This window comes from Papio anubis, chromosome 19 (assembly GCF_008728515.1).
Source record: "Papio anubis isolate 15944 chromosome 19, Panubis1.0, whole genome shotgun sequence".
Classification (NCBI taxonomy): Eukaryota; Metazoa; Chordata; class Mammalia; order Primates; family Cercopithecidae; genus Papio; species Papio anubis.
Window position 1 is genome coordinate 38987309 of NC_044994.1, and position 12381 is coordinate 38999689.

General features: G+C 41.2%; 1 protein-coding gene across 10 annotated transcripts in view; it reads right to left on the reverse strand.

The window, feature by feature from the left end:
- PIAS2 (protein inhibitor of activated STAT 2) overlaps positions 1-12140 on the reverse strand; it is a 158864-nt gene extending 146724 nt beyond the window's left edge. For 7 of the 10 annotated variants that reach the window (XR_640469.3, XM_021930099.2, XM_017951699.3 and 4 more), the window contains exon 1: positions 11924-12140. Coding sequence is in view for 6 of the 10 variants with exons in the window: in XM_021930099.2 (XP_021785791.2) it covers positions 11924-11947 (24 nt within the window). In the remaining 4 variants the exon portion in view is untranslated. Of the gene's footprint in view, positions 1-440; positions 530-11480; positions 11659-11923 lie in introns of those variants that run through there. The other 3 variants (XM_021930101.2, XM_021930102.2, XM_021930100.2) reach the window with 3 other exon arrangements.
- Between the last annotated feature and the right edge of the window lie 241 nt (positions 12141-12381).

Here is a 12381-nt window from a genome sequence, read left to right on the forward strand (position 1 = left end):
TCCTCAAAGAAAAAAATAGTAATAATTTTATGAGCAAGTTCTACTAAATATTTAAGAAACAGACCTTTCTAATGTTACATAAACTCTTCCAGAACAGGAAAGGTATATTTTTTAATTATAGGCTAGTTGTACTCATTATAAGAGACAAAAATCGTAAATTAAATATCTCCAAACTGAGCCCAATGAAAAAAAGGAACAGATAGATCAGGGTTGAATTTATATCTGCAACACAAAGTTTGTTTAAATATTGGGAAAAAATTAATATAACTCAGCATGTTAACAGATTACAAAAGAGAAATACATAATTTTCTCAAAAGATGCAGAAAAAGCTCCTGATAAAATTCATTCATGATTTTTTTAAATTAGCAAACTAAGAAAGGGAACATCCTTAACCTGAAAAGATTATCTATAATACACCTACAGCAAGCATTATACTTAACTGTGAAACTTTGAAAGCATTCCCTTTAAAATCAGGAACAAGATCAGGATGCCCCCATCACAGCTTCTATTCAACATTGTACTGGAGATCCTAGCCAGCACATTAAGACAAGAAAAAGAAAGAAAAAAAAAAGCATAAGAATTGGAAAGGAGGAAACAAAGAGGTCATTATTCAGATAGGACTGTCTGCATAGAAAAATCCAAAAGAAATCTAAAGATAATTTATCACAATTAGGAGTATAGCAAGGTTGTTATACGAAGCCAAACTGTACTTCTATACACAGCAAAGTATAATTATAAAAAGTTAGTATTTATGATTTGCTATAAAAATGTTGTCAGAAATAAATCTAACAAAATATTTGCAGTACTTTAACTGAAAATAACAAAACTTTACTGAAAGACGTTGTAAAAAACCTTAAAGAAATGGAGATTACAATGATCCCAGTTAAGAAAACTTAGCAGCAAAATGTAATTCTCTCCAAACTAATGTACAGATTCAATGCATTTCCCATCAAAATACCAACAAGACGTATGTGTATGGGAGGGAGGTGTATAACATGAAAATGAGATTCTAAAATTATGTGGAGAAGCAAACAATCAAGAAATTCCTTGAACAACCACAAGCCAGGAGGACTTATGCTACTTCTGTGTCCCTCAATGACTGACTAGACTGTTTCAGACCAACTCTTCCTGTGAGAGCTTAACAACCAAATATAATATTAAAAAACAAAAATCTGTTTGAATGCAGGAAGCACTACAAAGGCAGTAAGGACCTGAGACACCAAGACTCTGAAAAGAAGGAGAGACTGCAAAGCTGAGTTTCCTGATGCCTTCCCCAGAGATATTTGCCAATGGGAAAGGGCAATGGAGAGGTTAAAAGTCCAGCAGAACTCTGAAAAGACTCGTAAGGCAGGGGAAAAAAGAGAAGGTATTTACAAAACATAACCAGCAAGAGATGGTTTCCAGGATGTATAACGAACTCCTATGAATCAGTATGGAAAAGACAGATGTCCCAATATAAAAATGAGTAAAAGACTTGGCAAGCCACTATACAAAAGAAATCCAAATGGCCAATGAGCACATTCAAAGGAGCTTGACATCATTACTTATTAGGGAGATGCAAATTAAAACCACTACACATTCACCACAGTGTCTAAAATCAAAAGGGTAGACAAGGACATGGAGCAACTGGAACTCTACTATATCACTAGCAAAAGGGAATGAACCAACTACAACTACAGACAACACTAGGGATGAATCTCGCAAACGAAACAGGAAAAAAAGGCAGAAACAACAGAATACATATACAGAAACAGAATACAGTTGACCTTTGAACATTATCCAATAACAATAACCTGTGTTATTCAAGGGTCAACTGTATCTTGTCAACTGGCTTGAACTGTGCAGGTCCACCTATACACATTTTTTTTTTCAACCAAATGCAGATCAAAAACACAGTATTTGCAGGATGTGAAACCCACATATACAGAGGGCCCACTTTTCCTATACATGGGTTCTGCAGTGCCAACTTCAGGACCTGAGTACACATGATTTTAGTATTGGGAGGGTGGGTCCTAGAACCAATCCCCCAGGTATACCAAGGGGCGACTGTATATATACTGTACAGGTTCCATTTATATAAAGTTCAAAAACAGGCAATACTAATCTGTTAAAGTTAGGATAGTAGGTCGTTTTTGGAAGAATGAGGTTAGCTACTGGGAAGGGGAATATTTAGAGTGCTGGTAATGTTCTATTTCTTGACCTGCCTGATGATTATTTTGAGAAATTTCATCCAGTTATAATTTCATGATCTGTGTACTTTCTATGTGTATGCTATATATCAAAAGAAGTTTGGTTTTTTATTATAAAAAATACTATCTTACACAGAGATGGGGTCTCACCATGTTGCCCAGGCTGGTCTTGAACTCCCGGCTCAAGTGATGCTCCCACCATGGCCTCCCAAAGTGCTGGGATTACAGCCTTGAGCCACCTCACCAGGCAAGAAGTTTGTTTGTGCTAGCAGCATAATCATCTTGTTTTAGTTATTGTAACTTTTTAACAATTTCTATAAAAACAGACTAACGGCCCAGAGTCCAGAACCCAAGCAGAGATGAATGACGGCATCCAAACTAGCGAAGAAAAAAATTTGCCTGAAAGGTGATGGAACAATTTATCATTCTTTGAAGAAAAACCATGCATCTTGGTCACCACTTCACACTGTATACAAAATCAACTCCAGGTGTATTAAAACCTTAAATGAGAAAAGGTAAAAAAACAAAAAAACTATGTCTTACACTTTTACAATAACGGAAAATATCTTCAAGAACTCTGTTGAAAAATTTCTTCAACAAGGTTCAAAAGCATTATCCATAAAGAAAAGCCTGATAAATGCAATCACATAAAAATTAAGAACTTCTACTCATCAAAAAATGCATAAAGCTGGGTGCAGTGGCTCACGTCTGTAATCCCAGCACTTTGGGAGGCTGAGGCAGGTGGATTACCTGAGGTCAGGAGTTCGAGACCAGCCTGACCAACATGGTGAAACACCGTCTCTACTAAAATTACAAAAATTAGCCAGGCGTGGTGGCAGGTACCTGTAATCCCAGCTACCCAGGAGTCTGAGACAGGAGACTCTCTTGAACCCTGGGGGCGGAAGGTGCAGTAAGCTGAGATCACACCGCTCCTCTCCAGCCAGGGAAACAGAGTGAGACCCCATCTCAAAAAATAAAAATAAAAATAAAAATTATTTAAAAGTGAGCCCAATTGAAAGGAGAAACTTGCACCACATACATCCAACTATTAATGAAACTATTAATAATTTTAATGAAACTATTAATAATAATTAATAATTAATTAACAAAAACTATTAATAAATAAATATAAATAATAAAACTATTACAAATAGTTTAATAACACTATTAAAAATCAGTAAGAAATAATCTTTTTAAAAAATCTAGTACAAACATGGGCAAAAGATATGAATAGGAATCTGAGAAAAGGGAAGAATGGCTAATCAGTATAGTAAAAGATGCTCAAACTATTAGCAAAAGAAAATGAAAACTAAAAGGTGGTATTTTATACTTAGGGGTTAAAACTTTTTTTTTTGAGACAGGGTCTCACTCTGTTGCCTAGGCTGGTGTGCAATGGCATGATCACAGCTCACTGAAGCCTTGAATTCCTAGCTTCAGGTGATCCTTCCCACCTCAGCCTGCCAAGTAGCTGGGACTACAGGTGTGGGTCACTATGCCCAGCTAATTTTGTTTTGTTTTGTTTTGTTAGAAATGGGGTTTCACCATTTTACCCAGGCTGGTCTCAAACTCCAGGTCTCAAGCCATCCACCCACCATGGCCTCCCAAAGTGCTAGGATTACAGGCGTGAGCTACCATGCCCAGCCAATAAAACCTTTTGAAGTGTGACAAAAGTTGATGTTAGCAAGAAAGCTGAGTAATGAAACCTTCTGCATTGCTGGAGAGAACGAACACTGACACCACCTTCTTTGGAAGATAATCTGACATTATCCAATACTGATGAATATGCACACATTCTTATTAAATATCAGCAATTCTATTCCTAGAATCTCTACAGTGAAACATACAAATATTCACATTAAGTGAGATCAACAAAGATTACAATATCAGTGCATGTCAAGGTTTTTCTGCAAGGTAAGTTTGGTGAAAATTTACAATTTTTTTTTCTTCATTTTCAAACATTTGGATTTAAGAAATATGGATGGCCGGGCATGGTGGCTCACACCTGTAATCCCAGCACTTTGGGAGGCCGAGGAGGATGGATCACCTGAAGTCAGGAGTTCAAGACCAGCCTGGCCAACATGGTGAAAACCCATCTCTACTAATAATACAAAAAAATTAGCCAGCCATGGTGGTGCACACCTGTAATTCCAGCTACTTGGCAGGCTGAGGCAGTAAAATTGCTTGAACCCGGGAGAAGGAGGTTGCGGTGAGTTAAGATCACGCCATTGCACTCCAGCCTGGGTAAGAAGAGCGAAACTCCATCTCAAAAAATAAATAAATAAATAAATAAATTTTACATATGCATATATATTAAAAGTATAAAGACAGACAAGGAATGACGAATCCAAAATTCAGCACAGTAGCTACTCTCATTGGTGAAGGCGGGCATGGCTGCAGAGAATACGATCAGGAAAGGGCATTCTGCTAAAGTTACGCTAATGAATTAGTAAACTGGCTGGTAATTACATGTGTGTTTGTTTACAGACACCTTACCTGTTATAAACTTTTGTACTTATCAAATAACTTAAATATTTAAAAGACGAAAATTAGTATAGTATACCTAAATACAAACCCACTATTAGAGTCACCAATTCAGAGAAGTGTCTCAAGAACTCTAGAAAAATTAGCTTCAGAGAAACTCAAGGTATTTTCCCATAAATCAAGGACAGGTTGCTATTTAAAAAGAAAAATGAAAAAGATGATAGAAGAGCTCTTATAAATTAAAGATAACTACTGAAATAAATTGTATAGAAAAGTTCAAAGACAAAATCAAAGAAACCTTCCAGAATGTAAACAAATGCCATAGATTGTAGACTACAATTGTAGATTACAATCTTCTACAAGAGAATAACCATCCGATCTGCAATGGACCTCTCATTAGCACACCAAGTATTTTAAATTTCCACAGCAAAGCTTTCAAAGCTCTGAGGAATTTATAATTACACATGTAAACTTTCAATCAGGAACAAAGACAAGCCATTTTCAACATTCAAGAACTTAGAAAGTTTATCACCAGCATATCCTTCCAGAAACAACTATTGAAGACTGTATTCCTGTAAAATAAAAAAGGTATCTAAAAGAGAAAAACATGGGATCCAAATAACAATAGATCTAACCCAGGAGAACACTGTGAAGTAATCCCTGGATGACAGCTGGGTAACAGGTCTACAAAGCTTCCAAAATTAGAAAAGGCAAGCCAAGACTCCAGAAAGTCTACCAAGAAAAGTTGAATGGTTACAAGATGAGAATCCATTATAATATCAAATTTTAAAAAAACTTCAGTGAGCCTTCCTCATTCAAGCAGGACTTCGTTATATTTCTTTTTTTTTTTTTTTTTGAGATGAAGCCTCTCTCTGTCGCCCAGGCTGGAGTGCAGTGGCATGATCTTGGCTCACTGCAACCTCCGCCTCCCCGGTTCAAGCAGTTCTCCTGCCTCAGCCTCCTGAGTAGCTGGGATTGCAGGTGCCCACCACCACGTCTGGCTAATTTTTGCATTTTTAGTAGAGACGGGGTTTCACCACATTGGCCAGGCTGATCTCGAACTCCTGACCTCAGGTGATCCGCCCACCTCGGCCTCCCAAAGTGCTGGGATTACAGACATGAGCCACTGTGCCTGGCTGACTTTGTTATATTTATTTTTTAAGGATCACAGGTTTAACAGAAGTAAAGTTCCTCTATGGCTCCACAGTACTTAGTTCTACAGTAATTAATACTCATGTCAACATACATATTTAAGAGTGGCTATTAGTACTCAATTTCTAGAATTTTCCTGTAGAAGGACAGAAAATTTTAGAAGAGTTATAAAACATTATATAAACGCTATAAATCTTGACAATGTAATAGTACTAACAAAAAACAAAGGCTGGGGCCAGGCACAGTGGCTGATGCCTGTAATCCCATCACTTTGGGAAGACGGGGGGGGGGGATCACCTGAGGTCAGGAGTTTGAGACCAGCCTGACCAATATGGTGAAACCCTGTCTCTATTAAAAATACAAAAATTAGCCAGGCATGGTTGCAGGCACCTGTAATCCCAGCTAATCACGAGGCTGAGGCAGGAGAACCGCTTGAACCCAGGAGGCGGAGGTTGCAGTGAGTCAAGATGGCGCCACTGCACTCCAGCTTGGGCAACAAAAGCAAAATCCCGTCTCAAGAAAAAAGGAAAAAAGAAAAGAAAGGCTAGGAGGGGAGGAGGGAAAAACAAAGGCAAGATTTGGCTTTTAAATCCCAAAAGGAAAGGGATGGGTGTTATATCCTTTTCTGAAAGACCAGGAAGTGAGGAAATATAGTTGTCTCTCAGTATCTATAGGGGGTTGGTACCAGGGTTCCCTGCAGATACCAAAATCCAAGAATGCTTAAATCTCTTATATAAAATAGCATAGTATTTGCATATAACCTATACACATACTCCTATGTACTTTAAATCATTTCTAGATTACTTACAATACCTAATATATTGCAAATGCTATGAAATAGTTGTTATACTATAATGTTAGGGAAATACTGACAGGGAAAAAAGTCTGTACATGTTCAGTACAGATGTAACCATCCTTTTTTCCTGAATATTTTTGATCCAAGGTTGGTTGAAACCAAAGATAAGTCATCCACAGACATGAAGGGCCAAATGTACTGTCTAAAAGTGATAAGTCAATAAACAGAAATCTATAATAAAAAGTTAAAAATAACAGTAAAATTAGGAACAAAAATGTAACTGGTAGAAATCAAAGTCTAGGACAGGTGGAAAAATGACCTAAATTTCTTAACTACCAAAGAGTTAAGAAACATTTTTTTTGAGTTGAAAAAAATATAGTGAGAAAGACATGGTATAATATTTTTAGACTTTTGGAACAACAACAATAAAATCCTAAAAAGAAACAAAAAATGGTTAAAAGCATAACAGGAGTGGAACTTAATGGAAAAGGGAAGACCTTCACTATTTTGAATTTTTTCAGTACTGTCTGCACAAATATTGCTTTCATTTAAAAAACATGAGAAATGGAAATGAGAGAATAAAAAATGTGACATCAGGTGATCCACCCACCTCAGCCTCCCAAAATGCTGGGATTACAGCCTTAAGCCACTGTGCCCAGCCTATTTCACTTTAAATTAAATATATTTTGTTTCGAACGTGCTTTCATTGACATGATCTCAGGGGAAGCCTTGGAAATTTTAGTTGCGTCCCATAATAGCTTTGAATCATATGGAAGATTCTGTTATATCTATCATATCTACTAGTTTATATCCCTGCCCAATAAATGGGGAGAGGAGTATGATGAGGACCTCTAACCTCAAATCCCCCATTAACTTCCCATTCTCCCTCTGCATCCTAACAGCACTTGAAGTTATCAGGATGGTGACTCCTGGTAGGTGTAAGGAAACCAAACATTTAAGCCTTCTAGACAGAAAACCTTCTGTTACAGAATTACTTAAGCTTCTTAGCATGAAAGACCCAAATCTGATCTTCAAATTATGACACAAAAAAATTTACCCAGTTTGGTAAATGCTCTGGTTTACCCAGTATCTATTGATAAAGTTATCGCTGGCTCTCAGGCCAAATGCACAACTAGATTCTCACATGCACATTCACTCTCATTCTGAGACACACACAGAATAAATTCTCAATGCATGAAAAGAAGGGGATGAAGAATACAGAAGGGAGATCCTTTAAAAAAAAAAAAATTCACTGCAATAGATCCCCCTCCTCCCCACTGAGTGATGAGAAGTAGGGAAAGTAGATTAACCAGGTTAAAGTGTAGCAGGGACCTTTTTGTGAATGACTGCCACCAGCAGATCACAGTGTAGGAAATATGCAACTGGAAGGGAAATATAAGGGTAAAGAAAAAGCTGCTCTGGTTAAAGAAGAGGTAAGTGATTCCAGAAACTCAACTCCTGCTCTCCTCCATCCCTGTGCTTAGCTCTTCTACAGACTTGTTTGAGACAGGGTCTCCCTCTGTCGCTGAGGCTGGAGTGCAGAGGCAGGATCAGACCTAGCTGTAACCCAGAACTCCTGGCCTCAAGCCATCATCCTGCCTCCCAAAGCGCTGAAATTACAGGTGTGAGGTACCACGCCCTGCCCTCCGGACCATTTTTGAGGAAGCAAGGCAGCAGTGACAGAAGTTCGGGCCTCAAATCTTATGATCTTGTCCCATATTAATTCACAACTCATTAATTCAATATCTGTTCATTCACAAACTAATCACTCCTTCAACTCCTAACAACATAGACGCCATAAATAAGCAACTGGTGAACTAATTCTTTTTTTTTTTTTTTGAGACGGAGTCTCGCTGTTGCCCAGGCTGGAGTGCAGTGGTGCAATCTCCGCTCATTGCAAGTTCCACCTACCCGGTTTATGCCATTCTCCTGCCTCAGCCTCCCGAGTAGGTGGGACTACAGGCACCCGCCACCCCACCCGGCTAATTTTTTGTATTTTTAGTAGAGACGGGTTTCACCATGTTGGCCAGGATGGTCTTGATCTCCTGACCTCGTGATCCGCCTGCCTTGGCCTCCAAAAGTGCTGGGATTACAAGCAAGAACCACCGCGCCCGGCCGAATTGAGTAATTTCTTCTCTGGTACCTTGAAAGCTTCTAATATATAACACATTATTGTAATCATCTTTAAGTACACAGGCCATATTTTCCCTTTTCAGAGAACTTCCCCACTTACCTTCCTTCAATCCATCAGGATAATCTGTTGATTAGGTTTATGTGCTTTGACTCTAAGTCCTTGGCTATAGATGATTAGAACAGAAGTAGAGCTTGACCTAAACTCAGCCAATCAGATTCTCTCTCCCAGAAGAACTGGAAGAGAGGTAGGCTGGTATTCTGGTCACCGGGATTGAAAGGCAACAAGGTATAGAGCTGCCATATTCTGCTATGACCAGCCAAGATCTCTGGTACCGGCTCACATAGCAGTCTCCAAAAATGAAATGGTCAGGCAACCCCTTAACAGTTGCCTCATCTAATAACCAACCCACCCCCACCCCTGCCACACACACACATACAAGTCTAAAAAGCAAAGGCACAAGGGTCACCAAACCACACTGAGGATGACCTTTCCCAAAATTTCCTACCTCCAGTGTAGATGCAGCACTAGCCAGGATGTGAACTGCTCTGATTATACTTGTCCAAAATGAGTGGTTTTGGAAGGGTAATGGAAATCTTCTCTGTGGCTTATCAGCAGCCAAGTATGTGGCATCCAGATCGGCTGACCAATTTCTCTACTGCCAAGAGTTAGCCAACAAACTAATGCCCATAATTTTTCCTGGTCCTATAATTTACTTGACCATCACTCTGACCATCACAATATATTTTGAACCAAGGACCATCATTTTGAGAATCCAAGATTTCTTCCCCTTTTCTTTCTACTCAGTTTTTCAGTCTGTTTTTCTTCCTTTATTATAATGTCACACAAGAAGGATGTTACCAATCACTTAATTTAGGATCAATCACAGGATGATGACTAGAAGCTCCACCTAGACCCCAAGGTACCAGAACAAAGCAGTGTAGCTCGGGCTCTGAAAAGCCCAGACTCTAAAGCTACATGTCTAAGATTAAAAATCTCAGCTTTTCAAGTCTCAAGCTGTGTGATTTAGGTCAGGTTAACCTCTCTGTGCTTCGTTTTCTTCAAAAAATTGTGAGAATTAAGTATAGAAAAAATGCTTAGACCAAAACCGGGCATGGAATAATCACTGTATTAAAATGGGTATATACCATCATCATCATTATGGTCTGTAATGGGATGTAGGGGCGGGATACAGTTCATATTCAAGTGTAGGGTAACATGGGTCTGCACAGAGCAGTTAAGGCAAAGAAAAGCAGATGATGCTTACTGCATGTGCCCAGCCTGTACCCCTCCCTCCTCTGAAAATTCTCCCCAGTTAGTCTGTTGGGCACTTCATATGAATTGTGGGAGAGGGGCCATCTTCTAACAAATGCAAGAAGTAAAGACAGCTGATTTACAGGAAGAGAGGATGATGTTGATCCACAAAACAAAAGAGAGGAAGACAGAAAGGAAGAGAAAAAAGGCTTCTTCGGTTTCTACCACTTTCCAGTTGCTAGTTGCACTCCAATCTGAGCACTGACTGCTTTTACTCTGCTCTATAAGAGCGAGTAAATTCTCCGCTTTACATTAAGCTTTGGCCAATAACATTCACAAAAGTCTAACAAAAATACTGGAAAGTTTTCATTAACAACGAAAAAAAAAAACTTAGAAAACTTGTATACATCTGTTACTACACAAAAATTAAAACTAGATGGCAGGTAAAAATAAATATAACTTCAGAGTTCAGTCTTCTCAACCCATCCTAAATCTAACGCATGAATTTACAGAGGTGAGGTTCAGGGTTCCTTGTTTCAAAAGCTCCACAGGTGTTAAAAGCTCTACAGCTGGGGCTCTGAGCCACTAAAACCCTTACACTTATCAAGTATGAACACCCTTTACCTAAACATGGTTCTCTGCATAAACTACTACGGGGCATAACATGTATTAATATGTGTTTACTGGGAACTTAATAATTATTTTTGAAATAGGAGGGAATATGGCAGGCACTGTGCAAACTCCAACAATCTCTGTTTACAGCAGAACATACATTCTTTTGCTCATGTCCACTAAGCAGGTAACCAGCCAACATCCTTCCCCCATCCCATCCCTTGCGGAACACAATAAATATACAAAACTGAACCTTTTACCGGATTCCTCTTCCTTATTTGAAAAAGAAATCGTAACATCATAAGTGTTACACAAACGAGTTGCAGTAAATTTAATTTCAAGTTTACACTCATCTCTACTGTAAAACACATTTAAAAAAAGAAAAATCAGGGTTTCCGTCTGTAAACATCTCATTTAATGTCGCCAGTAATTCAGCGATACACACAAAATAAATCCATCCCATTCGTCACACTTAGTTTTGTTTTAGTTAAGGACTTTGAAGGTTATCAGTCTGCGGGGGAAGTCTTTTCTGTTCTACCCCCGTCACAGCCCTATTCCAAACCTCTGCTATACAAAGGTATCAACAATAAAGTTATTTTGTTTTAAGGCTAAGAAGAAAAAAATATTTCCTCAAGAGTAAAAGGGGTGCACAAACCTCACAACACAGACTTTGCAGATTTCTTGCTACAGTACTAAGAAAACATCGAGGTTTAAGGCCGATTATTGAAGGCAGGATTCCTCAAACACCAGGCTCCTCTCGAAGATGTTAGGAGGCATGGGTGGGAGAAGGGGCCTTTTCTCGTGACAGACCTGACTAAACAGTAGCATCAGCCATAAAAAGAGAGATTCCTAAACGCAACTTTACCTTTCAGAAAACAGTCCTCCACCAACTGAGTAGCATGCAGACTTGCGAATCGCCACAGACACGTACACCCCGGTGAAGGTGGGAGATCAAACGTTGCTTCCCACCTCGGCCCTCACTGCTAACTGGGATGTCGGGTCCCCATGTGACCCTCCCGGAGGGCTCCCCGGCCCCCCGCGCCAGGTGTGCGGACCACCGGCAGCACTCAGGGGCCGACTAGCCGCGGCCCAGGCCCGCCGCCCCCGCACCGCCCGCGTGCCCTCCGCCGGACCGCTCCCCTCCCCCGCGCGCTCGGCGCCCGTTCGTCCGCGGGCCGGGGCTCAGGGCTCCGCCAACCGGCCCCGGAGGCACGAGCAGGCTGCGGCCGGCGACGTTGCGGTTTCCCCACCTCCTCTCCCATCCCCTCCCCCGCGGCCTCCGCTCTCCACTCCCGCGCCCCCGCTTACCCTCAACTCTTCGAAATCCGCCATTTTATACCACCCGCGGGCGCCGCCGCCGCTGCCGCCGCACCCACTCCCGCTGCCTCCAACGACGCCGCCGCCACCACGGCCGCCGCCGCCTCCAGCACCATCCTGCACTGGGCGCCGCTTAAGACACCGCGGCCGCCGCCGCTACCGCCGGGCCCGTCACGTGAACGGCGCGGGAGCCCCGCCCCCGACGCGCCGAAGCCCCGCCCCCAGCGGTGCCCCCTGCCCACCCGCGCGACCGCCTTCCGCCCGCGCCTTCCGTCCGCCCGGCGACGGCGCCCGCCCGCAGCTACCCCGGCGTGCTACCCAGCGGCCTGGCCCCGCGTCGTGCCTTCCCTCCCCGGCGGAGGCCCCTGCGGACTTGCCTAGAGCTGGGTCGCAACTGAGGCGTTATCCGCGGGCCTGGCCTGGGGAAGTGGCGGGGAGGAAGAAGAGGC